Here is a 27,544-nt window from a genome sequence, read left to right as displayed (position 1 = left end):
ACATAAAATAATCATGTTTCTTTTCTCAAATATTATCTAAATTTGCTGGCTTTATCTATACCTACAACTTATTAAAATAAATAAAAATTATTTTTACGAATTCATGTATTTGTATAAAATAGAACATTTAAAAAAAAACTTTGTACAATTCATAATCGTTATATCTTTTTTTATATTAAATGGTATAGCACATAAGAAATTTTAAAGAAATAATAAAATATTAGCAGTAAATATATTATTAGTACATATTATTTTGTTATTGTATAATAGTTGATAAGTATATGCTTAAATCGCATAACAAAAAACGCATTATATAAAATAAATTTCAAAAATCATAATATTGACGAGGAATAAGATAAAAAAAATCATGCTTATCTTCAAACTGCTGTATATGATTAAAGTTTGGCAAAGGTTGAAGTACTTTTCAAATTTAAAAATTAGTGTTGCGTGTTCATAAAAACTATATCTTTATACTCAAAAGAAAATTTTGATAATTATCTAAAAAAACCCGTTGCTGATAATATCAAATTATTTTTAATTTCATGAAGAAAAGATTGTAGTATACGGATTTCAAAAGTATCTACATAGGTACTTTTTTTAAACGGCATACATATTTTTTATAAAAAAAGTATTTAAAAATATTCATTGTACTTTAGTATAGGGCTAGGAATATGTATTTCTATCCGTTTCATCACGTGATTTCATTCAGTTGATAATGTTACGACCGTAAACGAGCGTATGCTACATAAATATAAAAATATGTCCTATAAAATACTTCTCATCATAGAACTATGAAAAATATAAATAAATTATAAGTCGATATGTTAATATCACCAAACTTCAACTCATTCAAAAATTATTGTAATCTCTTGATTGTTAATTCATAGCTATAAGTATATTAGATCATTATTTATATTGAACAGCTGTTTTTTTTTCCTTGTATATTACTGTTGACGAACGATTGTTGTTGTTATTATTATTATTATTATGTAGGTAATTGGGCCTAGCCCGTTTAAATCTTAAATAACAAATATTGTGCGGTACGGCAACACGTATTTTTATTAATAATGTAGACAATGTGTGGTCATGACAAATATTGACAAATACTGTAAAGTGTGAACACTGTATTATTTTATTTAATCATTTAGTACAATCACTACAATCAAACGTCGCTCATTTCATAGAAAATGGGAAACTCGATATCCTGGATAAGGATACAAGACTACAAGAACATGAAGTTTATTGCCAGACCTCTTGTATTAACGGAGTCACCACCGCAACGATCATCATTCCTTTTGGGAACCAATCATATATAAGGGAGATCGAGGCAGTCGAACGGACAGACTGTTGAGAAGACGGACATTCAGAGGCAGATCCGTAACACCGCTCAAACCAACATCTCTTATAATTACACATATCGTAATTTTGTATGCCGATTAATACAACATTTTTAAATAAAATTATTAGTTATTAATTTTTCATTAAATTAATATTTTTCTACACTTAATAAATCACGTTTCTGGTTGTCATTCGCACGTTAATGTATATCAAACGACCTAGTCGGTACGCAACAATACGTACACGGTAATAATTTTCAGAGCAGTGAAAAGTCGTTTTGAAAACCGTTAAAACGATCGATAGCTGTATTGTGTAATAAAATGTTTTATGAAAACGTAAAGTGTGCTTCTAAATTTAATAATTATTGTTGGTCGTATTATTACACTTCGAACCCCCGCGATAACGCGACACGGTGTACGTGACGGGTATAGATTTGTCTAAAACGTTATCGCCGCTTGTGCTGCACTGCTGCTGCAGAGTACACACACTACACACACTACACACACACGCAGACGAGGCGGGTCATTTTAATCGAGTGACCTCTTTTATCTGCGCTATTATGTACACGTAAAATGTAAATTTAATGTTATAATCATCGTCGAATAATATTATGTTGTACGACGGCGGCCGCCTAATCGACGGTTCAATACTTCAATATTTATATTTAATAATAATAAATACACAACAATAATTGACCGTTGATCAGTTCAAATGCAGTATTAAACCGCGGTCGCGTTTTTAAAGGTTTGCTCAGTCGGCTGTAAAATTCCGACGTGATCGAACGTCGTTCCCGCAGCGGCGATAATAATATAATAGATCGCGTCGTTTGCCGAGTCGAGTTCAGATCGCATATTTTTACTATTATACTCGTATAATATACTATCACACACTATCGTGTGTACAGCTTTTGTTCGCTGTAACGAAACGCGTTCCTAGTACATATTATACGCAGTCTGACGACGATGCGTTTTGTGGCGGCGATGTTACCGTCATCGCTGTTGGCCGCGTTCCTCTGCTCGTTGGTTTCCTGCAGCCGGTCGGCCGCAGCAGTGGCGTCCGACCGCGGCAGTAGCAACGGGGCCCTGTACCTGACGCCCCTGATACAGGCGGGCCGGATCGACGAGGCACGAGCCGCGTCCAAGGTGAAACCCCTGAAGGCGGCCATCGAGAGCTACTCCGGTTACCTGACCGTGGACGAGGCGCACGGTTCCAACATGTTCTTCTGGTTCTTCCCGGCCATGAACGGCGCCCAAAACGCGCCCGTCATGCTGTGGCTGCAAGGCGGCCCGGGCGCGTCCAGCTTGTACGCCGTGTTCGACGAACACGGCCCGTTCTCGGTGGCCAAGACCCACGGGCTCAAGCTGCGCAACCACACGTGGGTGGCCACCCACTCGATGCTGTACCTGGACAACCCGGTGGGCACGGGGTACAGCTTCACCGGCGACGAAGATGGTTACAGCGCCAACCAGACGTCCGTCGGTCTCAACGCGTACGACGCCCTGGTGCAGTTCTTCACGCTGTTCCACGAGTACCAGCAAAACGATTTCTACGTGACCGGCGAGTCGTACGCGGGTAAGTACGTGCCAGCTGTGTCGTACGCCATCCACCTGAATAACCCCGGGGCAAAAGTCAAGATTAACCTCAAAGGACTGGCTATCGGCAACGGTTTGGTCGACCCCATCAACCAGTTGATATACAGTGAATACCTGTACCAGCACGGGTTCATCGACGGTAATTAATAATTATAATACACATATAACGACATAACGTATACGTCATAATAATTATTAGAATTGAGAACTTGTAGCACTATAAAAGGATACTAAAAATTTTTTCGTCTTTATTATATTTTTTAAGTATAAAAAGTATCGAGTCGTTGAGAAAAATGTGTCAAAAAAAACCATATTGTTTTTTTATTATGTATTCTAATGTTCATAGTATGTTTTAGTTAAAAAAAAATAAAATTAAAATCATTTTATTTATTGGAAGTTTACAGATTATGAAATCAATAATAACACAGATATATAGACTGTAGAACACTTGAAAAAAAATATCGTAAAATATGAGTAAAAAAAATGTTATTTCAAAAAAAAAAAATACAATTAAAAAAAAAAATGCAAATAATAAAAGATTCTGTAAAACTGAGTTAATTATTACATGTTTCAAACATTTGACTAGGAAAACCATGTCGATAAACTAAAAATAATGCATTAAAAAATGTCTTCGAATTCTCAACACTATAGTATTGTTTACCTTGATATATTAATATTAGATACACCGTGATGCGACCTTAACGATTATTTTGGCGTTAATATTGCATCATATTATTCCATAACTAATATTATTATATCGTCACAGAGTACGGAAAGCAAGAGATGGATAAACTGGAAAACCTAGCCCGCGCCCAAATCCTTAGCCATGACTTCCAAGGCGCTTTCAAGACGTTCGACATGCTGTTAAACGGCGACATCTATCCGTACCCGTCGCTGTTCAAGAACTTAACCGGCATGCAGTACTACTTCAACATGTTGTGGGACCGGGACCCGGAGCCGTACGGTGACTGGGAGAAGTACGTGCAAGAGCCGTTCATGCGGGAAGCGCTGCACGTGGGCCAACAGCCTTTCAACAACGGTACAGCGGTCGAACACCACCTTTCGGAGGACGTAATGCAGTCGGTGGCCCCGTGGCTCGCCGCCCTACTGGACGCCGGCCAGTACCGCGTGCTGTTGTACTCAGGACAGCTGGACATCATCGTGCCGTATCGCGGCACGATGAACATGGTCAAGTCGCTGAAGTGGTCGGGCTCGGATCGGTTACAGAACGCGACGCGGACCATTTGGCGAGTGGGCCACGAAAACGCGACGTTCGTGGCCGGATACGCAACCACGGTCGATCCGCTGACCGTGTTGCTGGTCAGGGACGCCGGTCACATGGTGCCGGGGGACCAGCCGATCTGGGGCCTGGACATGATCAACCGGTTCACGGCCGGCAAACCGTTTTAATACCGGACCACAGGTCTGATGGAGTTTCGTGACAACATCGCAATATATGTATAATTATTTCATGTTGCCGTGCGATGATTACTGGTTACACGTTTGATATTTTAATCGTCGAAGCGAATTATTATGATATCACAATTTGAAATAGGCATCATAGCTATTAGCTACAACCGATGAAAAATAAATATATCATAATCATTTATAGCCGTTGATGTCGGATATCGATTGATTATTATAATACATAATTAACGTGTTTGTATCCGATCTACATATTTATCGATAATAATAATAATAATAATAAATATTTAATAAAACTTATAAAACTATGTTTACGCTTGTGTTGTTTAACTGAAGATGACAGTCCAAGCCATTGTACCTTGTACCATATTATATTATATTGTTATTATTCCATGTTATGTATGTATATACCTCGACCACCTCAATGGTATGTACCGTGATATACGCCGTTTGAACCTCTCTCAGATGTCAAAAGTTCATCACTGCAGTAAAATATGATATTTGTCGATGATGACTTCCGGTTATTGACCGTTTATTGACTGCGGCTATGTATACGATCAGTGATCATTATTATACATTGTACGAATAAATGTATAGTATGTAGTTGATACGATGAAAATACATGACACGATCATGATGTACTTGTAACATATTATACTAATACTAGATGTTCAACGATTTTGGATACTCTCTTCATAATATTACTGTATGCATATGTTAATACTCCCACACGGAGCAATAACAGATAACACTGCTGTATATTCATAATGTAAAACGTTTAGTAATCTCATCATTTTATCATATAGATAATAGATAATCGTTTATCAGTCCCAATTAGTCTAAATTCTGATGACAGTTTCTAAACTTATTGAATACACTGTATATTTCTATGTTATGAGGTTGCCGCGCTCGCATATTATTATGATGTATTATTTCTGACTATCTATTTTACAAACTTACAAGCTAATAAATTTGTGTTCAGCAGTTCCGATTTTGTGTAGTAATAAGCTTTAATCATAAAGTATTGGCCTATTATCATTGATTATGGAATAGACTACATTTTATAGTCTCTATATTCCATAATCAATGCTATTATATAATTCTAAAGTACGCCACAGTCGGAATCTGTATTTTTCTTTGGGGTTCTTCATTACGATATTTTTATATTTATGAATTATGACAGACTCATCACAATACATCAATACGTCTTCATAAGATATTTTTGAATTTTAGTGAAAAAGTATTAGCTTGGATTTCTTTAATGAATTAAGAAGCTTGTTAGTTGCTTATATATTAATAAGGTATCTACATTTATTAGATGTTCAGTGGTAATTGATAGACCTACATTACTTATTATTGGAGAAATGAAAACATTACATTTTTCAACCGATGTTATATGTATATTATAATAGACCGAAGTTTAAATATTCGACTTATTGATAACACAAACATTACAAATTAGTACACTAAAAATTTACTGGATCCATAGTATTAATAGGTATGTATATTATGCTAACAATTTTAATGGGAATATAATGTGCGTTTTTGAAACATATTAAGTTTGTAGATCGTAATGAATAAATTATAACATATTATAATAGTTGTCATTAATTGTTATTAAATGTTTTGATTGTTTTACCATTACCACTGGAAAAGTTATTTATATAGATTAAAAGCAAAATAACATGTATATATTTAAACATATACCCCCTTTCACACTAATCAACAATTCAACATCGAAATACGAAATGGTCAATGAATATGGATATAAATTATAATATTATGAAATAATTTAATGATAAAAACAATTGTAATTCATAATACTAATAATAATAATAATAATATTTGTATTATTAAGTATAAACACATTATTAATAAATAATAATGATTTATGTCATTTATGACTAGCAAAATATATCTTTAATTTCGTCTCAACTTGAAAATTGATATTTTAAATTCTTTGTTTACCGTCCAATAACAACGCGTCGCCGTCACCGACGGTCACGTGACAACGGGCATGATAAGTATAATATTGCGTAGGTATGCCGCAGCCGGTTATCGGTCGACAACGCAATGTACAGCTTATCACTTGTCGCAACGACAACTTACCGGTCACCGGACTACAAACGACGACAAAACATTACCAGTTACCACAGAATTAAATATTAATGCGTCTCTACAGTCTACGGTGCATACCGCCGGTGATTAAGTGTACAGCAATGCTGCATTGCTGCTGTTGCTGCTGCGAGTGACCTGGTACCGCGGTATTGGTAACCGCGTAACAACACATCAGACCGGTGATACATGGTGTTACCAATCCACGCAACAGCAGTCGTCGTGTTCGCGGGTGGGCTCGTAGGCCACTCGTCGTGGATTACCGTGGCCACGCCGGGGCCGGAGCGCGAAAACGACGACCGGCCGATTTCATGGCAGAAACGGCCGTTGGTCACGTGACGCTGGCGAGCCAATGACGGGCGTGGGCAAGGAACAATCGTGCTCCATACGTGGCACGCATGTAGAAACCGCAGGAGCGGCGAGAGAGAGAAAAAGTAAATAAATTAAATACAAAAAAAAAAAGTAAAATAATAGAGAGAAATACCGAGTCGTCAAGAGAGGAACCCGTACGCCGCCGCCATCTTATCCGATAATCGGTTAAATATATATATATAAACATAATTCATGTAATATATTATATTTAATATCTAGATATATATGAAAGTGTGTATGTAGATACACATACGTTTATATATTAGATAATTATATTCGTTACTCGCGTCGTGATAATATTATATTGTTTTTTGATTCTATCCGGCCGTCTCAGTCTGTGTCGTTTTGCGTTTTTATCATACTTTTTTACGTCGACGCGCCCCGTTCCGCACACTCACACATCTCGGCCTGCTTTTCATCGTCATACATTACCGTTCAACCGTTTTGACCAACATCCGACTTCGAGTAAGTACCACATCGACACCGACAACAATCACTATCCGTATACTGAAAAGGAGATGCGACTTTTGCGTATTTCGGGTCCCCCAATCGATTTTTCGTTCCGGCCGGCTTCTGAGTGCGTGTTTAACCACGGCCGGCTGTTGCCTACGTGTACTGTTTCGCGTCGACCCTGTCGCTCGAACTGTAAGTTGCTCAATGGTGTCTTGTGGATTTTGACAGATATGACGTGTCGTCTACACAACACTTTTTCTTGGGGGGTCTCACCAACCCTTGTTTTCAGGAATTCGTCAGGTATGTTCTTGTCTACCGTCAGTGGTATAGTTTACGATTTGTTATACTTTTGTGGAGATTCAAAACCTTGTTCATAGTGCTCTAGGTCTAAAGAAGTATAGAAATAATAAAGACCTACCTATAATATGTGTACATGTTGACCCCAAAAGTCACCTTAATAACAAATACAATGTATAGCAAGATTGTATTTCTTTAATAAAGTAATATTCTGCACAACATCTTCATAACGTAGTTTCTTAGTTATACCACTATATCATCACTTTTCAAAAAAGAGTTTCAGTGTTATCTTTAATTTTTTTTTTTTAATGGAATATCTATTCAATTCATAAACATCTTTAGAATCTTTGAAGATCAGTTGTATTCATACTTTTTGTGTCCACCTAGTTCAAACATATTGATTGCACACAATTGACTCATTTATTGCTTATATTTATTAAACTATCCTAAAAGTATAAATTGTATACACCCAATAAAAGGTCTATCCTGTATTTGGTTATTTATTTATTCTAAGTTGGTGACAAATTAAATATATTTTTATTCAAGTATGTAATGATTTTTAAACAATTTTATATAGCAAAGAACTGAGAGAATATTTAACAAGTTTTGGTATGGTAAATATTTGCCCGTTATCCTATTAAGTTTTTAAGTACTTTTTTTGTTATACTTCTTGCTTTAAAAAGTTTGAAATCTATTACTTGAACCAACTAATTTGGTTGAATATAGTTAATAGTTATAACATATTCTTTGACAAAATGTCGTTAGTATTTAAAAACTATTTAATTAATTTATGATACTAATTTTAAGAAGAAAATGTATGCAACAGGTACCTAATATTATGATGCTTTGTATTAAATTTATATACTTAATAAATATTCTCAATTTATTTGTAATTTTATAAATTGTTTTATTGTTTTAGTAATATATTTTGTCCTAATTTAAGTTGTGCTAACTACTTTAACCTATTTATTGATCAAAGTTTCTACCATATGGTATTTAGTTATTTTTTTATATTTAATTATTAATATTTTATACTAATAGTTCATATCTGATTTGTTTATTGTGTAGTCAATCTTAAAATATTAAGATGTTTTAATTTAATACTCTTGTTTGAATTTTATATTTAGAATCATTTTTATTTTTATTCAAACACAAAAGAAATTTTAAAATTACAATTATTAATAGTAATTAACCAACACACAAAATGTTTATCTTGTTAAACAACAATAATAATCAAGAAATTATTTATTTAAATAAAATATTAAAAATAAGAACTACATTATATACCTATTATAATGACATTCTTATTTCATTATAAATGGTTATTACTGACAGATAATTGTTATCAATTGATAAGATAATTCTTAATCTTGTATTTTTATGAGTAGCCTAAACTAGGTAGCATTAATATTTTGTTAAATTATTTGTTTAATAAATTTACAACAGTTATATTTATAATTAAATATATTCTTAACCTAATTATTTGTGTTTATCTTAATCATATATGAAATGAATATTAAAATATTAATTTTAATAATTAGTTAATTTGTTAAAATAGTGTTAACCATGTAATCAAAATTACACTGGTAAATTTAGTTGTATTTCAATAAGAATGATCTGTGAAATGAATTTCCCTTTGCCATTCAGTATACATTGTTAAATTAAAAGTAATTCTCTAAGGATTCAAAAATATACCACTCAGCTTGTTATTTATTTATTATTGAACTAATTTTATAAAGATTATTTTAATATGTCAATAGATTGTTGTTGATTTTTACAATAATTATTTTTCAGGATGGGAAATGTTTTTGCAAATCTGTTCAAAAACTTATTTGGTAAAAAGGAGATGAGAATACTTATGGTAGGATTAGATGCAGCTGGTAAAACAACAATTTTATACAAATTGAAATTAGGTGAAATTGTTACCACCATACCAACTATTGGTAAGATATTTCTCTAATAACTGACTTTATTTGTTATTATTTATGAAAATTTATTTTACTATGATTGTTATTGCTATTTGTTTTAGGTTTCAATGTTGAAACTGTCGAGTACAAAAACATCAGTTTCACAGTGTGGGATGTTGGTGGACAAGATAAAATCCGACCACTATGGAGGCATTATTTCCAAAACACACAGGCATGTATTTTCATCTTTATGTATACTTAAGTATATTATATTTAATAGAATTAATATATTTGCATATTTGTTAGAAATTAAAATTATGTACACTAATAATGTAATTGTTGGATGTGATGCAGGGTTTGATTTTTGTAGTAGACAGTAATGATAAAGAACGTATATTTGAAGCTAAAGAAGAGTTGATGAGAATGCTTGGCGAAGACGAGCTTAGGGACGCTGTATTATTGATATTCGCTAATAAACAAGTATATATAAATACTATATATATAACCACTATGATAATTATAATATTAATATTATTTTTTAATTTTAGGATTTGCCTAATGCCATGAATGCATCTGAAATTACTGATAAACTAAGCTTACACACGCTACGCAATCGTAACTGGTATATTCAAGCAACGTGCGCAACTAGTGGTGATGGTTTATATGAAGGTCTTGACTGGCTGTCAAATCAATTGAAGAATGCCAACCGTTAACCGACTCCAAACTACATTATTATTATTATAAATATTTAAATAATAAAAAAAAACTTTATTTGTAATTCGTGAAAACAAACTTAAGCATAATATATTATTTATAGCAGACTAAAAAAAATTTTTTACTCGCCATTAAAATTAATATTGTCAAATGTGTTCTTTTAGTTAAACCATTAGTTCTCTGTCTACAGTTGTAATTAATTTCTTAATAAGTGTTATCATCAAGTTCTATGATCAAAACTATTTTAATGAACCATTTGACAAATATTAATTTTCAGTAATAAATACTTATTTAAAATATTAATAAAAAAAACACAAATACATAATTATTAACTACTATAATTGTATCTTTTCTCTAAACAAAATATTATAACTTATATTTTGTCTGAATTTTGTAATGCAGAAAAAATAATTGTTATGTTGATTTCCCCACATTTTTATTATTTTAGCTTTATTTTGAAATTTTATTATTAGCTTAAAAACACATTTTTTTTTTTAGTGTATACATTTTTTTTATATAAAAGTTATATACCCAAACCGCTATATAAAAAAAATATGTATAATTTTTTTCTTTTTAAGTTATACAAAAGCTGAATTTTTTTGTAAATAAAATTTACTATTTATATTACTATTTAAAGTTTAAACACACGTTTGAATTTGTTTTATAACTTCAGTTTGATATGCCTTTGTCCAACTGGTTTAAATTAGACATTATCGATAAACTTAGTTATTGTTATAAAATTACATACAAGTTTGTAGTAAACTCAAGAATAAGATAATAAGTTTTAATCAATTTCATTAAATTTTAAACTATAAATATCTGGTATTAAGTTAACCATTGGTATATAATTTTGTTTAATATTGAAATAAGCATATAACATTCCATTTATATTAACGTTCAAGAAGTGAAAGTTAAGTTTCACTGACATTTTTCTTGTCTGCCCTTAACAAGTGTGCAGTGTTTGTTGTATTTGGTGATTGTGTCTTAATTTATATCTCACTATATTAACCGATGGAAATGTTTTTATTACTGTCATTGGCTTGAGACAGAACCAAGACCTACACACAATTGTTGCCGATATATTATTAATATTAATTAATAATTCTTAATTTTTGCTGCTCTTAATCCTTGTTTATTGGTCGTTATATAAACATTAATCTTGTGAAAGAAAAAATACTCATAAATATTATTGTATTTCTAGTAAATTTTTAAATACATGTAAATATATACTTTTTTTTATATAATGTATATTATATACTGGGTCGTTTCATTTAATGAAAATCAATTTTTTTTTTTTTGTTAAATATTATTTATCACGCGACTACTATTGATCATTATTATTGTACAATGTCAATCAACTAATACAGTATTATTTTATATTTTAAATATTCAGTTATTGTCTACTGATTTATTGAATATAGCATTTAGGCTAGACTACCTAAAAATAGTAAGTGATTCGTCATGAAACTATTTCAATCGTGAAACAACCAAGCATGTGTACTGTGTGACCAATGATAGCATTATTCAAAGTAAAAATACCTTTTGTAAACAATGTACAAATTTAAAGATTGTCCAATTACTCATTTTGACATGCGTCAGCAAATCACATACAAAGAGCATTGTCAATATACATATATTAATTAGCATTTAAAATAAAGAACACATGTTTGAGTTTCAACTGTTAGACGATATTTCAAAAAAGAAACTTTGTAACAGTATCTTCGTTTTAAGATTCTTAATAATATGTCATAAGCTCATTGATCAATTGATGGATGGATGATGCACTCGTGATGAAAAAAAATTCCAGTATTCAAAAATAAGTGATTGAACTTTTGAAGGATAACAGTTTAATAAATTTCAATCTTAAAGTATAGTTAAAACGAGAACAGAATGTGCTTAACTTAATTTTACTTTAAACCAGCGCATATGGATAATATTAATATATGTATAAAAACAAACTGTTATTTGAAAAATCATCCATTATAAAACTATTCCATCACTATGAGAATTCAACAAGTGGTTGGTATCATATCAAATCATTTAATCCATAAATTAGACTAGTGAACAAAAATACATAAAATACGACATTAAATATTTATTTTATTTATCGAAGGCAGCATATAATATTAATTTAATGAATAATTTTCTTAGTTATTTTTCAAACAGTAAAAAACTACATTTAAATTGTTGCTTAAAAAAAAAAAGAAAAATGATACAATATGGGAATATAATAGAATTTGAAATTTATTTCCAGAGCTTCTTGATGGACATATTTTTTTCAGAGTCTTTTTGCATTACTTTAGCGACTGCCATTTCAAAATCATCTTGTGTTACGTGCACACGCCTTTCACGTAATGCATACATTCCAGCTTCTGTGCATACACCCTGCAATATAAATGTATAGATTGTTAAATTAAATAAAACTTTTCTCAATTTTAGTAAGTATTGATAAACAATCGCATTAAATAGATAACTTTCTTGAGATTAGGTCTTGATGTTTGTGATAATTTAACAGAAATGTAAGTCTTAATAATAATATTTAATAATAGTTATTTAAATTGTAACTGTACTTCCGTTTTTACTTTCCATCTTAATTTAATGAAAACCACTATCAATTTGTTATTAAAATATCTTTTAAGAAACCATTAAGAATTACCTTATCCAAAATTAATGTTTTTTAAACTGTGCAAACTATAAGATTATAATTTATAATACATTAAAATTTAAACAGAAACCATTATACTACTCCTATTACCAATTTTGTTTGAACTAGAAGTATTGTCAGTATGTTGTTATCACAATACAATGACAAAGTGTTTTCAACTTTCACCAGCCAGTTTTCATAAATCAATATTAGTCAATAGCCTATTTAAAAAAACTTTTTTGTTCTGTAAACCACGTAAATCACAATAAATATTTTATAGAAAATGTTTGTTACAGTGCTAAAAGAATTGAAAAGCACTGTATAACAACATTATTATTATTGATGTTATAATGTTTACAAGCTTTAAATTTTATAAAATAAACAATTGAAGTAGAAAAAAAAAAATGAATACTATTATTATTAAATAAATCTTATTTTATATTTTCAAATAAAAATCATAATTACCTTGACTTCAGCCCCAGATGCTCCAGGCATGAGCTCAGCGATTTTTTTTAAATTAATACCTCTCGTCAAGTTCATTTTTCTAGAATGAATACGCAAAATATCCCAACGAGCTTCTTCATTTGGGGGAGGGAACTCAATTTTACGATCAATACGTCCAGGCCGTAATAGAGCCGTATCCAAAATATCAATACGATTAGTTGCCATTATGACCTGAAATTAAGTGTTTATTAATTACAAATACCTAATAAACATTTTTTACTAATAATTTTTATCAAATAATCTCACCTTAATGTTCTTAGTTGCTTCAAAACCATCAAGCTGATTAAGCAGCTCCAACATAGTTCTTTGTACTTCAGAATCACCACCACTACCAGATTCAATACGTGATGAACCGATAGAATCAATTTCATCCATGAAAATAATGCTAGGAGCATGCTCTCTACAATAACATTAAACATAAATAAATAGTATAATAAATATTATTATTATTAAATATAAGAGAATTAAAATCATACCTAGCCATAACGAAGAGTTCTCTGACCATTCTTGAACCTTCACCAATAAACTTTTGCACAAGTTCAGAACCAGATACTCTAATAAATGTACACTCAGTGTGATGAGCAACCGCTCTAGCCAATAAAGTTTTACCTATTTGAAATAAAAGTTTTTGATAAATGATATTTCATATTTTAATGTGATGGGTATTGAAAATTCCATTAATTTACCAGTTCCAGGAGGTCCATATAACAGTACACCTTTTGGTTGGGCAATACCAAGAGCATCGAACAATTCAGGATGTTTGACTGGTAATTCAATAACTTCTTTAATTTCTTTGATTTGAGTGTCTAATCCACCAACCATTTCATAAGTGGAATCTGGTACTTTTTCAACCATCATAAGAGAAACCAAAGGATCCACCTAATGAAATCACATACAAAATTAAATTAATGTACCTATACAACAGAATTAAATATTAAAACTTAAAAGCAAATATATATAAACCTTATTGGGTAGAATTTTGTGCAATGTATAACTTTCGTTACGCAATGCTACTCGACAATTTGGCGTAACATCATTGATATCAATGTTTTTGTCAATATCGACGACAAATTTTCCTTCTGGGTGTACTTTAACAAGCACCTTTTTTTTGTCCATTGGCTTTACTACTTCACCAACATAAGAACCTTGTTCTTGAAGTAATTGCAGTTCTTCTCTCAACAACCTCACTATGAATGAACAATTAAAACAATCACTAAATGGCTTTTAAGATATAATACAAATATTATTCAACTACGCTCAAATGTATTAAAACACATATAATGATTTTTTGATATTTAAAATATTTATATGATAATAGCTTATTTATCATTAATCGTTAATAAATAAATATTAAATACCTTTAGCATTGAGTTCATTTCTCTGAGCTTGTAAACGCCTGAGGTTCATACTTTTTTCTGCTACAACCAATAACAATTCTTCGATTTTAGTTGAATAATATGATTTAAAACCATCTCCTCTAGAACCACTATTTTGATCCACCTCCATAAACTAAATACAAATTTTTAACACAATTAATAAACAGTAATTATGACAAATTATTAGAACAGTCCAGGTTATAGGTAACATTATTTCATTTAATTTTATATTTTTGTCCACAATATAAAAAGTCATTATGTCTATACCTTCATTTAAAACTTATTAATATATGATAATATTATTAAACACATTTTAAATAAAAGTCTAAGAAAATCCTAAAAATGTATTATTAATAATATTATACTGTTAGATTCAAACAATCAATACATGAAGATAAATTATAATTTGAACAATTGGAAATTTAATAGTAAAAACTAAGATTTATACTATGGAATTGTTATTCAAATTTACAAAAAATCAGTAAATAATATAATAAATAAACATGGTAAAATATTGAGGAAAAAACTGTGTAACTTAATAACTAAAACAAAGCTCAAGTTAAAAATGATTTACAATCGCTATTTCCTGAGATATACCTACTATATAAACATAATTATTAAGCTTAAATCTATTATTTCTTACTTCAGGAGGATTAGGCGTCATGGTTGAGATGAGAATACTACACAAACAATTGATATATTTTTTTTAAATTTTAAAAATCAAAACCACAAAATTATTATGAATAATATAATAATAAAATTGTCATTTCCTACAAAAACTTACTTGTAATGGTTTGATATCAATACTCGTTTTTATCACGATCTGAGTGGATTTTTTATGGTATCATTTTTGTTCCATGGATTACTATTCAATCAATTTGCCGCTCGTTTTTAAATTCAATAATTATTCTTCTGTTATGGTATGTTTGCTTTACTAATTTTTGACTTTTTGTCGATGCTATTTAACTTTTAGAACGACAAATAAAATTTTACATATCACTTTTGATAAAAATGAAATGTAGTCCATACACTTACACACTGTGTATAATGTTTAAATTTCCTTTAATGCTTATATACATAAAAAAGTCTCATGCTTTTTTTATTTTAATTAACTGGATATTAAAATTTTCAAAAATTCATGATAATTTTACCAGGATACCTATTATTCATTAATGGTATAAAATGCATAGAATGGTCGTGTAGTGATGGGAAGGAGTGTTTATAGGTGTAACAATACCCCTCTTCTCCGTTAACATATTTATTTACTCTATATATGTAAATAATAAAATAATGAAAAATAAATTATTTTACAATATGACCATATGTAAATTACATAACGATGTTTGTATTTAAAAAAAACAAGGGAATTTTTTCATTTGTGCGCATGTACTTTCGAAATTTTTCTAAATAAGTCTACTACATATTATAAATGACCAAGAAAGAGATAAAAAGAATATATATGTACCTAACTTTAGTAATGGCAATTTCTAATGAAGTTTTAAATGCAGTAGTTCAATAATTGTGAACATAAGCGAAAGATAGATTTTAAACAATTTTATCTTGAAAATAAATACAAATCCTTAAGAGTTATTATTTCATGACTTATACTTAAAGTTCCATTAACTCAAAAAAAAATTGCTCTAGTATTGTAATGTCTACAAAAATGTAGTATGGGATTTCAATATATATATAAACCATTTTTAAATATTTTTACTAAGCAACTTGATGAGAAATTAATAGACAAATCGCATAAGTTTTAAACAACTTCACTTGTTTAATTCATGTGAATTTAATGAAATAAAATCCAAAGATCTAAAAACATATATATCAGGATACTGAAGTAAACGAAATAACTGCAATGAATAAATTCACTATATGACATCAATAAAATTTAAAAAATAAAAGTACAATCAAAGCTTTAAATAATAATTTTAATGAAAATATATTCTAAACAATTTACAGACTTTAAATTATTTAGGCATATCGGGCATATGGCCAATACTTTACCGATTACAACTGCTTCCAGTGAGAGGTCTTTTTCAACTTTTCGACATTCAAATCATTTATAGGTACAAAATACGATTGGTGAAAATAGTTTGGCATACATTGTATACATTGGATATACATCGTGGTAAAGGTATTGTATAGTATTAACAGAAGCAATAATAAGTGAAATATTAAAACTACAGTCGTTTATATGATTAATGTAAAAATTAAATTTACTTCTTTTTTGTATATTATCTATACTTTATTTTACATCATAAAAAATTATTTATTTATTTATTTGATTATAATTTATAAATCAATCTCGATCATCATCTAATCTTCAATGTGCTTTTATTCAGACAATTGATTGTACTTTAGCGCATTGCAGTCACCGAATACGTCTATATGGCCATATATGATATATACAACATTTTCTAAATAGAAATTGGAGACTGGTGGATGCGTATCTGTTCAATGATCAATATCGTGTGTTTAAGAAATTACATGTGCAGTATATACCATCAAAAAGTGCCAATCTGTATCAAACTCCAGCTTCAATACAAATCGGCATATACTCGTAAAGGTACAAAAAAAAAAAAAAAAAACATAAAGAAAAATACGTCTAAAAAATGTATAACAATATAAATGAAAAATTAGTGCAAATAAAAAGTATATTTAAAAATTTTAGAAGTATGCATGGGAGACTATTTTAAATTGGCTCCCATAACCGTATAATATTATGATTTTATAAGAGTTTATTATCATAATATCATAATATTATACGCGTTTACTTTTATAACGTCATTTGTACTTTGCACTTAACAGTGTCTCAACTAGTCTGACTCGTGGGAAATTTTCCATTCCAAATTTATTTCGCAATTTCAATCTGCGCATCCAAATATATTTTGCTTTTTAAATATATTCTCATAGGCGCAACTAGACCTCTTAAATGTGGAATGCTAAAACCTAAAACTGTTAATGGCTTGCAGACCCATGGTATTTTACTAAAACAATAATAGTTAGGTATAAAAAATAAGGGGTTTTAAAGACCCTTTGCACCCCGCCCCACTAGTTGCGTCACTGAATATACTATATAGTTTTCAAGTTGATACGACAATATTATTTGATGAAGCTCCAATACAATAAAACTATTTCGGAAAGAAAAGATAAAATTTATTTATCAGAAAATAGTATGACACTAATTTCAACGTTTTAAAATGTATAAAAATATCAACCGATAACTATAAGCTGTTAAAAACAATATAATATATTATTTTTGTTTAAATTATTAATTTACATTTCTAAATATTATTCATCTATTTAATTTTAATTTTAATATGCATTGCATAGCAATAACCCTTTAAAAAGGGTCAAAAAGGATATTTACAGAATGATTAAATTAATAGTACCTCTTAATTGTTTAGCTTTTATTTTTTTCCCGCTCTTATTAGATTTTTTTACTACTAAATATATTTGTGTAGGAATTTTACATATGTATTATGATGTGTAATTCTCAATACAACTATTCAAAATATACGATCGTAATACCGTAAACCATGTGTTAAAATAAAGAATCATACAATTATACAAACTTATTTGGTTATCTTAAATGTGATTGACGTAATGACTTCAACTGCTTTAAGAAAAAAAAAGTCGAACTTTAAATAATAATTATTATAACCGAAATATTATTGAAAAAAAAAAGATATGGATCCAATTTATTAGTAAATTCTACTTGAAAGTTACTTCAATTGTTCTGTATCCGTGATCCGTGTTCGTGTACCTATTTAAAAATACCCTAATCTACAAAACACAGGTACTGCTCTCAGAACTCTCCGCTATGATACTTTATTGTTTGGTTTAAATAAGTAGCTTAAGACAAAATTTATGTCGGTCTAGAATAAAGACAAATAATAATATTTGGAAAAAAAATTAAATACTTCCATCTATAAACTATAGTTCTTTAAATTTGTTGAAAAGCATTGACAAATATCTCATAATTAGTTTTTTTTATAAAATACAATTTAATAATATTAAATGTACCTACTGTGTACAATTTATTTATAACACACTTAAAATTTAAATAGAATTCGATCATCACTCACCAGACTTAAATACTTAAAATTTTGAATACATATTACATATATATATATATATATATATATATATATATACTATATAAACTTATATATATATATATAAACTTATATATTATAACTTATTGGACTAGATTAGTGATCTTTGCTTAGCATAATAACATATAGATTAGGTACTTAACTGATCTTAACCAAGTCGAACTCGCCGAAGGTTATTATTTTTTTTTTTTATAAATAATATATATTTACTATTTAACAATAATCTAAAACTGGTTGTTATTTTTGTTATTCAAAATAGCCTACTAATCGTCATGGAGTAAAATTAATTAATGATTTCTCTCAGCTACAAAATATCTACGCTGTGCTCCCAGCGTCCCACGAATCATGGACTAAAAAAAAAACAACGTACACTGTACAGTGATAAAGTCAAATTTGATATATTTTTTAACACGATTACAAGAAGAACAATACATTTATGTGTTGAATTGAATGAATTGAAACATTGAATCTTGTTTTTGTATAAGTTTTTCATCATTTTGCTTTAAAGGAAATCATGGACACGTACGAGAGCATATTATTGGTAAAAAACGAAGTGTTTGTTTTCAAAATACCACCGAGAACCACCAACAGAGGATACAGGTGAATATAATTTAACTCAGATTTGTTTGGTACTTTGCATTGTCAATAGTAGCATTGAGTGATTAAAATTTGGATTTAACAGTAAAAAAAAACCACTAAATCGTGTGTATATTGTACTATGCAGTTGATTATATGCTATGCTTAATTTATTTTCTAGGGCAGCTGATTGGAATCTAGCTGAACCCACTTGGACTGGTCGTTTAAGGATTGTCAGTGTGGGTGATTCGTGCACTCTTAAACTTGAAGATCGTAACAGTGGTGAACTATTTGCTAAATGCCCCATTGAACAATATCCAGGCGTGGCTCTTGAGTCTGTTTCTGATTCTTCTAGATACTTTGTCGTACGCATCCAAGATGAAAATGGTATATAGTTAATGACCTCATTTAAATTTTTAAATAATAATTAATGACTTTATAATGTCTAAATCAGGTCGTGCAGCATTTATTGGTCTTGGATTTGGTGATCGTTCTGATAGTTTTGATTTAAATGTTGCCTTACAAGATCATTTTAAAAGAATTAAAGTCTGTGAAGAAATTGCTAAGGAAAAGAATGAACCCAAACAAGAATTAGATCTAAAATTCAAAGAAGGCGAAACAATTAAAATCAATATGAAAATTACTGTAAGCTTAAATTGTTGTTGGTATGACAATCATAATAATTTCATTTAAATTATGTATGTGTTTAGAAAAAAGATGGCAGTGAAGGAGTAACTAATAAGCAGACTAAACCTCGACCGACAATTTCGGGCAGTGGAGGACTGTTACCACCTCCTCCAGGCTCTTCAGGTGTAAAAACTATTCCGGCACCACCTTCACAAACTTCATCTCCATCACATCAATCTACAAATTCAAATAATTGGGGTGAATTTACTTCTGCAAATAATACTCCCCAATCAGGTGGGAATTCCAATCCTAATTGGGTACAATTTTAAGCTAACATATTATGCCAGGTAACCAAATATTGGAGTCTATAATAATTATTATTATTATTATTATTATTATTATACTAAACATTTTTGTTATATCATAATTAATTTATTATTATTATTTTCGTTTTAAATATTCAAAAATATTGTTAAATGAGTTATTTTTATTAGATTTTTTGACAAAACATATTATTTAGCTTATTTAAATCCTATTATGTTTTACTATAATAAATTATCAAGTATAATGTAAAAATAGTTATTATTTAATTATTAGTCTATCTACATTTTTGTAAATGACTATATTAATGTTATTTTTCTTGAATTTATAGAAGTATTCAAAAATTTAAAGACATTTTTAATTAATTTCATTTTTTTAATAAAATTATTGTATTTTTATTTTTATTATTAAATATTAAATGATATGTGAATCATTCATTTGTTATAAGTTAATTATTGATATTTGTTTAATATTAATGTATTCAGTATTATGATATATGGAACTTCTATAAAAGTATTATTTATAACAAAAACAGTATTTACATTTTAAATAATTACAGTACTTATTTGTTCTCTTAAGAACTAAAATTAGAAGTGATTAACATCATAATATATCTCTTATTATGCAATAAAAATAGTAACATTTTATCATTATTTAAAAAGTAATAATTTTATCAAATTATACTTTATGTCTTAAAATTCTGTTATTTCTAATACTTAAGTTTATCATTTTTACTTCATTTCCAAGATTTATTTATATGAAAAAAATTAAAAATATTTATTCTACAAAATAAAGTTAAGTTTTACTTCGTTATAGAAATAGTATTTGACAATATTGGCTGCAATAATAGCATACTTTCACTTCTTATTTGTACAAGTTTAAACAATTGTACTGTATTAGTGTTGTTAATTATAATAAATTGTTTAATTTCCTGTTCAAATATTCTTAAATTTTCTGTGTATACAATAAAACATTTTAAAAACTTTAATAAGTTAAGAAGATTTATCATTATTCATGTAAAATATACAATTCGAAGTAAAATTCCATTTTAATTAAATTACTTTATTGTGAAAGGTAATTTATTTTTATGAATCGTAAAATGCTATTATTTATTTATTTTAGTATAGTTTAATTCAAAGTGTTAAGTTTAGTTAAATTAAAATATTAAACTTGTTTGATATGTACAAATTGGTAAAATTTGGTTGCATATGAGTGGTAATTTTACATTTTTGTCACTTATGTTTTTATACACTCTAATTTAGATTCGTTTTACATCTTAATTTATACGTTTATTATATGATTCTAATGTTCTTATGATACATCTATCTCATTATGTTTAGTGTGAATTTTATTACTCTAAATCCATTAATTATTTAATTAAACCAACTAAAATATCTCATTATATTCATTTTATAATTTAATGGATAGTGAAAAAACTATTATTTTTCCGTAATTTTGTTATGAATTATTTAATTTATAAGTTTATGTTTTAATATTATTCGGCTAATAATAATAATTATTATTAACATGTTTAATTTATTAACTATTATAAAACTATGATTAAAAACAAACGCAGTAACCAAATGTTGAATATGCACATACATTTCATTATTTATGTTACATTTATTGGTGGACATTAAATATATATATATATATATATTAGGCATCATTTTGGTCTAATTATTTGTATTATTTAAAACAATTTATTAAAACCATTCCATTTGTAAATTTTTTTTTTTCATTTTTAAATATATAATATATAATATATATATTAATGTTTAGAACTTGTCACTTGCTATTGTAGCTCTTTTTGATACTGTAACACAAACAATTAGTCTATATAAGATTTATCTTTTACTATAAAATAATCGACTCTGAAAAAGAAACTATTAGATAATATGTTCGTTTCCTATTTAAATTATGTTTGTTAAAATACCTGAATCTAAACAATAGTCTGCTATATCATGATTTACAATTTACAAATGTTTATTTATTTGTTTTGGAATTTTTTTGCTTTTATTTCCTTTAATTTATTAAAATTTATTTCAATTATTTATTATTTTTGTACAAATTTGAAGGGCACACTTTTTTAAAGATATATGAGCAATAAAAACAATTTTAATGTAAATTTTTCAATCAGAGAGCTGTTTCGATGAATAGTGTTGTGTACTCTTGTGGGTTTTTATTGTAACGTTAGGTTTTATGTTTAGACCTATGTGATGTTGTATAGATTTAGTATTTTTGAATACGCATACCCGTTTGAAATGAATGTAACAACGAATAATAAAACAACTATTGAAATAATAACGATTCAATCGATTATCTTATTATTTGAGAAATAAAAATAATTTTCGTTACAATACACAATATTATAAAATACAATATATTTACATGTCTTACGAACTAAAGTCTTGAAGAACAGGTACAAAAACGGCATACAATTATTATCAATAATATTACATTACGATGTACGTATGTCGAACAGGGACGCGAAAATAAGGTTGGTGATGTGTAAACCACGGTTATCTACCGATATACACTGTTCTAGCCCGTCACCAAGGCCTCCACATCAACTTTGCGGGGGTAGCGTCTCGACGTAACTCCGTCGTCGCGTTACTATCATCTTCGTCGGACGAGCAGAAAGATGACGATGAACAAATGTTATTATTGTTTATGACTGTGACATTGGTACTCGGCGGTTCTCCTGGGAAAGAAGTCGACGACAACGACAAACGGTTTACCGACGCGTCTAGCCTCTTCGCGCACGATTCCAGATGTAAGATCATCCTTTGACCTGACATTTGCCGCCGCTCGTCCGTCCACTGTTCGGCCAGCAGCTCTTGGACCTGTCCTATGCACCGCCTGTATCCGGCCGCGTATATTTCTGGTCCTGGCGGTGGTGGTGTAGGCGACGGCGCCAAGGCCGTCGACTTCCGCTTCAGGTATCTGACTGTCATCTCCAGGATATCAGCTTTTTCCAGTTTGTTCACTCGAGAGAGGTCTTGACCGGCCTGTAATCAACCAATAACGATAATAGTTCAATAAATGTCCTCCTTAAAAGTGACTAGCCACCATAAGCGATAATTATGTACCTATTATATACATTATATTACATATTATATATGATATTTTTCCTTTCTGTCACAATATTATTGATATACATTTTTTGTATTTTTGTTCTTAAACAGCTTAATAATGTATCATAAGTTTATATATTGTAAACTTAATATGTATATTACCTATTACCTATGTAGGTTTTATTTTAATGAAAATATTGTTTATCGACCAATCTTAAATCGAACCATATTATTACACCATTATAAACAGAATAGTTTACAAAAAATAAGTGTAGTCAAATATGTGTTTAATAAACTATAATAATAGTATTTACCTATATATAATAATAAATAATGATTTATGTATACACATTAGCATTATTTTATTCGCTTAAAACCTGATTAGCTGAATTAGTAAAAATTTGATCATTTGATCAATTATATCAAAATTATTTCATTCGAATAATATGTACTAGTGAACGTTTAAAAAATAAAATATGTTAACACGACCTCGACCAATCATACTAAGGATTACAAATCGTATACATATCCTATGTAAGTAAGTATTTAAAGTAATTTCACCTTTAAATATTTATTGCCTCAATAATATAATTGTTATTATCTATTAATAATTTGTCACTAAAGATAAAAAAATAAAAAAATCTAGCAGGTAACAGTAATTAATAATTATATAAGTAGCTGTTATTCGCCATTAAATGAAACATTTTTATCGATCATTATTTAGTTATTATTAAATATTATATAAAAAGTAAAAAATATAACTTTAGGTTCCAAGGTACAGTTGGAGGTGATTAAGAATTATAAAATAAAAACTATAATAATTATAGTTTTTAATTATTAAAAAATGCATTCCCTTGCGCATACACAAAATTAACACCCTCATAACACTAAAGAGGTTGGTTAATTCTAAGCATTCTTCTATAGCCTTCCCCCTCCAAAATAAAATTTACATAATATATCTAGTTTTGTCGATAATTCCTCGCGAGGGTGTAAGATCAGAGAGGGTTCGATGTGCAACCTACTAAAAAATGAACGAAAATTTCATAAATACCTAATCTATAGCAGTCAGCAGGAGATCGTATTGCATGATACTTGACGATCGTACCTATATTATGTAGAATCATATTTTTACTCTATAATATTTTACAAGAAATACTAATCTAGAAAAATGTAGTGATGTATATAAATTATATTTTTACATCATAAATTAATGTGTACCTACATCACAACGAATAAAATATACATTGTATATGCATATAAGTATATGTGATGCACTAATACGTTTGATGGGATTATAGGTAACGCTCTTTTATATACCTAATCCAGCTATTTCCGTTCCCGCTTTTTTATCCACGGGCGTAAGAATATAAATAATTTGATGTTTAAGAACACGGATTTTTGATGATATTTCATTGTGGATTTAGACGAATAATAATAATAGGTGTCGACCGCGACAACAATAACATATTTAATTCTAACTGTGTATAATATGTATAATAAAAACTAATTTATGGCATTAATGTATAAATGGTACATATACGTATCTACTATATGGTAAAATACATATTTGATGTTTAAGTACTTACGGATTTCTCGGCGTCCACTACGATTCGTTTCAGTTCGTCCAGGCTCTGATTTATTCTTGCTCGTCGCTTTTTCTCCATCAACGGCTTTCGGATCTATATATAGAAACAGAGCATGATTAAAAAAAAGTTCATGTGCGTATAATAATATAGCCTATGGTGATGGCTAATTTTAAACCGTAAGTCACCACTACATACATGTGGGACAGCTTGAAACGAAGATAATAATAAAAATAACATTTTTCCATACCTTCCGAGGTTCGATTTGCTTTCCGGTTTTCTTGTTGTTGGATGGCAAAGAAGTCGAAGAGATCTCTTCCATGTTATCGTCGTCGTCGGTACCGGAAATCGTGGTATGACACATATTTTCGCTTGAACCGAATTAAAAGGGTCTAAAATGTAAAGAAATTCAAATTAAATTAAAGAAAATCATAATACAGAAATGATATTATGTTGTAATGACATGATGTGTGCTTTTTAGGTACTATAGAGCACTTCGGATGTATCTATAGACAAGATGTACTTTGTAAAAAAAAAATTAAAAAATACTTACTCAAGAATTATTGAAGAAAAAAATAAAATAACACTTCTATCCGCGGTGGTACACGACCGTTGGGTAAAGTATATTATATATTTATATTTTATATGTCCTCTTCCGGGAATAGTAATAATAATTTGAATTATGTGTAACTATTTAGGTATGTGAATAGATCGTATATGATGGAAGCGGGACAAGACGTGAGAGACGTCCGTAAAAACAATTGTAATTTATACGAATGATGGGTATCGGGTAATATTAAAATAGCAAAGCGGACTGAGATCGACGAGGGTGTATTTTGCACTGAACAGGCATGTATTGGAGCAGTGGTGACCGACCCTTAAGAACGACCGTACACTACAGACGTCCGTGACATCGAATAAAACGGACGTCTTATATTATTATTTGTGCGTTTAGGTACGTTGTATATACATATATACGCGTTTGCGTGTTTTCCCTCTTCTTTCTACGTAAGACGTTGGCCGATGGTGGTGGTAAAACGAACATCGTCGTTGGTTTGGGCGTGAGTACATATCATTTATGTATATATATATAAGTATACGATCGGCGCCGCCACTGGGGGTTGTGGTATATTAGTACACGCGTGTATGTGTCGGCGGGAGAGAAGAAAAAGAGAGAGAGTGAGAGAGAGACTCTAAGACCGTACAGATACCGCGGCTACTTTATATATAAATATATATATTGTGTTGGCGTAATAGTGTTATATATTTTATTAGTTTATTGACTATACCATATTATATTATAAATTATTATATACGTTTATTATTATTCGTTGTACGAGTACCGCGTGTGGCATACGCGTGCAATAAAATGTTACACCATTATTTATATGCGCGTTATTTATATTTTTACCTGACTAATTCTGCAGTGGTCCCATTATTTGTTTGTTTTACGACTTGACCATATATAAATATATATAGTTTCTCAAGGTGGCCCGCCAGTGTAATATGTTTATCAATTCTAATGTGTAATAGACACCTCGCAATAACAATAGACATGTTATAATATCTAGGTATAAGCAACGCACAGTATACTTTGAATTTTTTCTGGGGGAAGAGAATTAAAAAGCATTATAATTTTTATTTAATTATTCAAGTAAAAACCTATTAACGAAAAAATGTCATTATTAATATTTCAAGTATAAATTTTAAGTAATATTAATAGTTAATACCTATTAACCTATGATTCTCATCACAAACCTATTATGATAAATTAATTTCTTAGTTATAAGTATCCATTATTTGAACTTTTATTTTCGCGATTAACTTAGCATTTGGAATTAATAATTTTATCATTATTCTATATATTTTTTCGAAAATTGTGAAAAATGAAAATACGAATAAAATTATTACTATCGTTGATCTATAAATCGGCATGAAAATAAAATCTATAGATTTGGTTTTGGTCGTTAGTTATGTAAATACATAATTTTGTAATACAGGTCAATTTTAAACTTTAAATTTTAAGCATCATAATATTTTTGTAATTCGATGTAGACATAACAGACATGTAAATAAATTATTATTTTAAGACACGCGTTTTAAAAAAGACTCCAGGGATTGAATTTACATGGGAAGTAATGAAAGAAAAAAGTTATAATCCGTACAGGAAATTACGTACAATAAATACATATGTAAAAAAAAAAAAAATGATAATAATTATATTACATATTGTTTTATATTATTACAATTATTCTTTTTCCTCGACTGTTGGAGTTTTGGATCAACCTACTATTGTGGCAATCGTACAGTTCTTCAATTCTAGACACATCATTAACAAAATATAACAACTAACAAGTATCTGTATAGGTATAATGTATATATATATATACCTCCTTGCACGTGCGGACTCATTAAAATATATTACACGGTACGAGCGTTTACATAGATACCTGCAATTGCCTCTGCACACCATTAACTCCGAATCGAATTTACTGTTGCAGC

General features: G+C 29.3%; 5 protein-coding genes across 5 annotated transcripts; 3 read left to right on the top strand and 2 right to left on the bottom strand.

Annotated features, from left to right (window-relative positions):
* The first annotated feature begins 2,013 nt into the window (after positions 1-2,013).
* On the top strand, positions 2,014-4,669 carry LOC112597423 (venom serine carboxypeptidase-like). Its single transcript, XM_025343469.1, has 2 exons — positions 2,014-3,069; positions 3,697-4,669. The coding sequence occupies exons 1-2, from the start codon at positions 2,301-2,303 to the stop codon at positions 4,338-4,340; spliced, it is 1,413 nt and encodes a 470-aa protein (XP_025199254.1). The 5' UTR covers positions 2,014-2,300; the 3' UTR covers positions 4,341-4,669.
* Positions 4,670-6,939: 2,270 nt separating this feature from the next.
* Positions 6,940-10,466, top strand: LOC112597424 (ADP-ribosylation factor 1). Its single transcript, XM_025343470.1, has 5 exons — positions 6,940-7,307; positions 9,387-9,535; positions 9,622-9,731; positions 9,854-9,979; positions 10,048-10,466. The coding sequence occupies exons 2-5, from the start codon at positions 9,388-9,390 to the stop codon at positions 10,210-10,212; spliced, it is 549 nt and encodes a 182-aa protein (XP_025199255.1). The 5' UTR covers positions 6,940-7,307; position 9,387; the 3' UTR covers positions 10,213-10,466.
* A 1,953-nt stretch (positions 10,467-12,419) lies between these two features.
* LOC112597320 (26S proteasome regulatory subunit 8) lies at positions 12,420-15,517 on the bottom strand. The gene is made up of 8 exons (XM_025343314.1): positions 15,381-15,517; positions 14,720-14,870; positions 14,325-14,548; positions 14,048-14,240; positions 13,838-13,970; positions 13,608-13,761; positions 13,323-13,532; positions 12,420-12,598 (listed from the first exon to the last, which is right to left on the bottom strand). Exons 1-8 carry the CDS (start codon positions 15,399-15,401, stop codon positions 12,458-12,460), a joined length of 1,227 nt encoding a protein of 408 aa, XP_025199099.1. The 5' UTR covers positions 15,402-15,517; the 3' UTR covers positions 12,420-12,457.
* A 3,834-nt stretch (positions 15,518-19,351) lies between these two features.
* On the top strand, positions 19,352-20,462 carry LOC112597366 (NECAP-like protein CG9132). The gene is made up of 4 exons (XM_025343388.1): positions 19,352-19,458; positions 19,616-19,821; positions 19,889-20,079; positions 20,145-20,462. The coding sequence occupies exons 1-4, from the start codon at positions 19,373-19,375 to the stop codon at positions 20,388-20,390; spliced, it is 729 nt and encodes a 242-aa protein (XP_025199173.1). The 5' UTR covers positions 19,352-19,372; the 3' UTR covers positions 20,391-20,462.
* Positions 20,463-22,447: 1,985 nt separating this feature from the next.
* Positions 22,448-25,966, bottom strand: LOC112597343 (enhancer of split m7 protein-like). The gene is made up of 4 exons (XM_025343350.1): positions 25,596-25,966; positions 25,293-25,434; positions 25,046-25,138; positions 22,448-23,393 (listed from the first exon to the last, which is right to left on the bottom strand). The coding sequence occupies exons 2-4, from the start codon at positions 25,404-25,406 to the stop codon at positions 22,935-22,937; spliced, it is 666 nt and encodes a 221-aa protein (XP_025199135.1). The 5' UTR covers positions 25,407-25,434; positions 25,596-25,966; the 3' UTR covers positions 22,448-22,934.
* Positions 25,967-27,544: the final 1,578 nt, after the last annotated feature.

The sequence above is a fragment of the Melanaphis sacchari genome, unplaced genomic scaffold (genome assembly GCF_002803265.2).
Source record: "Melanaphis sacchari strain LSU unplaced genomic scaffold, SCAv2.0 Contig40_pilon_pilon, whole genome shotgun sequence".
Taxonomy (NCBI): domain Eukaryota; kingdom Metazoa; phylum Arthropoda; class Insecta; order Hemiptera; family Aphididae; genus Melanaphis; species Melanaphis sacchari.
The sequence above is the reverse complement of the archived record's forward strand: the minus strand, read 5'-3'. Positions and strand labels throughout refer to the sequence as shown.

Bases quoted from the DNA above. Each gene is read 5' to 3' on its own strand.
- LOC112597320 (XM_025343314.1), bottom strand. From the start codon at position 15,401: ATGACGCCTAATCCTCCTGAA. The intron at 13,971-14,047 runs GTAAATTAATGG...TATTTCAAATAG, and splicing joins ATATGGACCTCCTGGAACTG to GTAAAACTTTATTGGCTAGA. The intron at 13,762-13,837 runs GTATGATTTTAA...ATGTTATTGTAG, and splicing joins GAACTCTTCGTTATGGCTAG to AGAGCATGCTCCTAGCATTA.
- LOC112597343 (XM_025343350.1), bottom strand. From the start codon at position 25,406: ATGTGTCATACCACGATTTCCGGTACCGACGACGACGATAACATGGAA. The intron at 25,139-25,292 runs GTATGGAAAAAT...TTCTATATATAG, and splicing joins AGCAAATCGAACCTCGGAAG to ATCCGAAAGCCGTTGATGGA. The intron at 23,394-25,045 runs GTAAGTACTTAA...GGTTGATTACAG, and splicing joins TAGTGGACGCCGAGAAATCC to GCCGGTCAAGACCTCTCTCG.
- LOC112597424 (XM_025343470.1), top strand. From the start codon at position 9,388: ATGGGAAATGTTTTTGCAAATCTGTTCAAAAACTTATTTGGTAAAAAG. The intron at 9,536-9,621 runs GTAAGATATTTC...TATTTGTTTTAG, and splicing joins TACCACCATACCAACTATTG to GTTTCAATGTTGAAACTGTC. The intron at 9,980-10,047 runs GTATATATAAAT...TTTTAATTTTAG, and splicing joins TGATATTCGCTAATAAACAA to GATTTGCCTAATGCCATGAA.
- LOC112597423 (XM_025343469.1), top strand. From the start codon at position 2,301: ATGCGTTTTGTGGCGGCGATGTTACCGTCATCGCTGTTGGCCGCGTTC. The intron at 3,070-3,696 runs GTAATTAATAAT...ATATCGTCACAG, and splicing joins CCAGCACGGGTTCATCGACG to AGTACGGAAAGCAAGAGATG.
- LOC112597366 (XM_025343388.1), top strand. From the start codon at position 19,373: ATGGACACGTACGAGAGCATATTATTGGTAAAAAACGAAGTGTTTGTT. The intron at 19,459-19,615 runs GTGAATATAATT...TTTATTTTCTAG, and splicing joins ACCACCAACAGAGGATACAG to GGCAGCTGATTGGAATCTAG. The intron at 20,080-20,144 runs GTAAGCTTAAAT...GTATGTGTTTAG, and splicing joins AAATCAATATGAAAATTACT to AAAAAAGATGGCAGTGAAGG.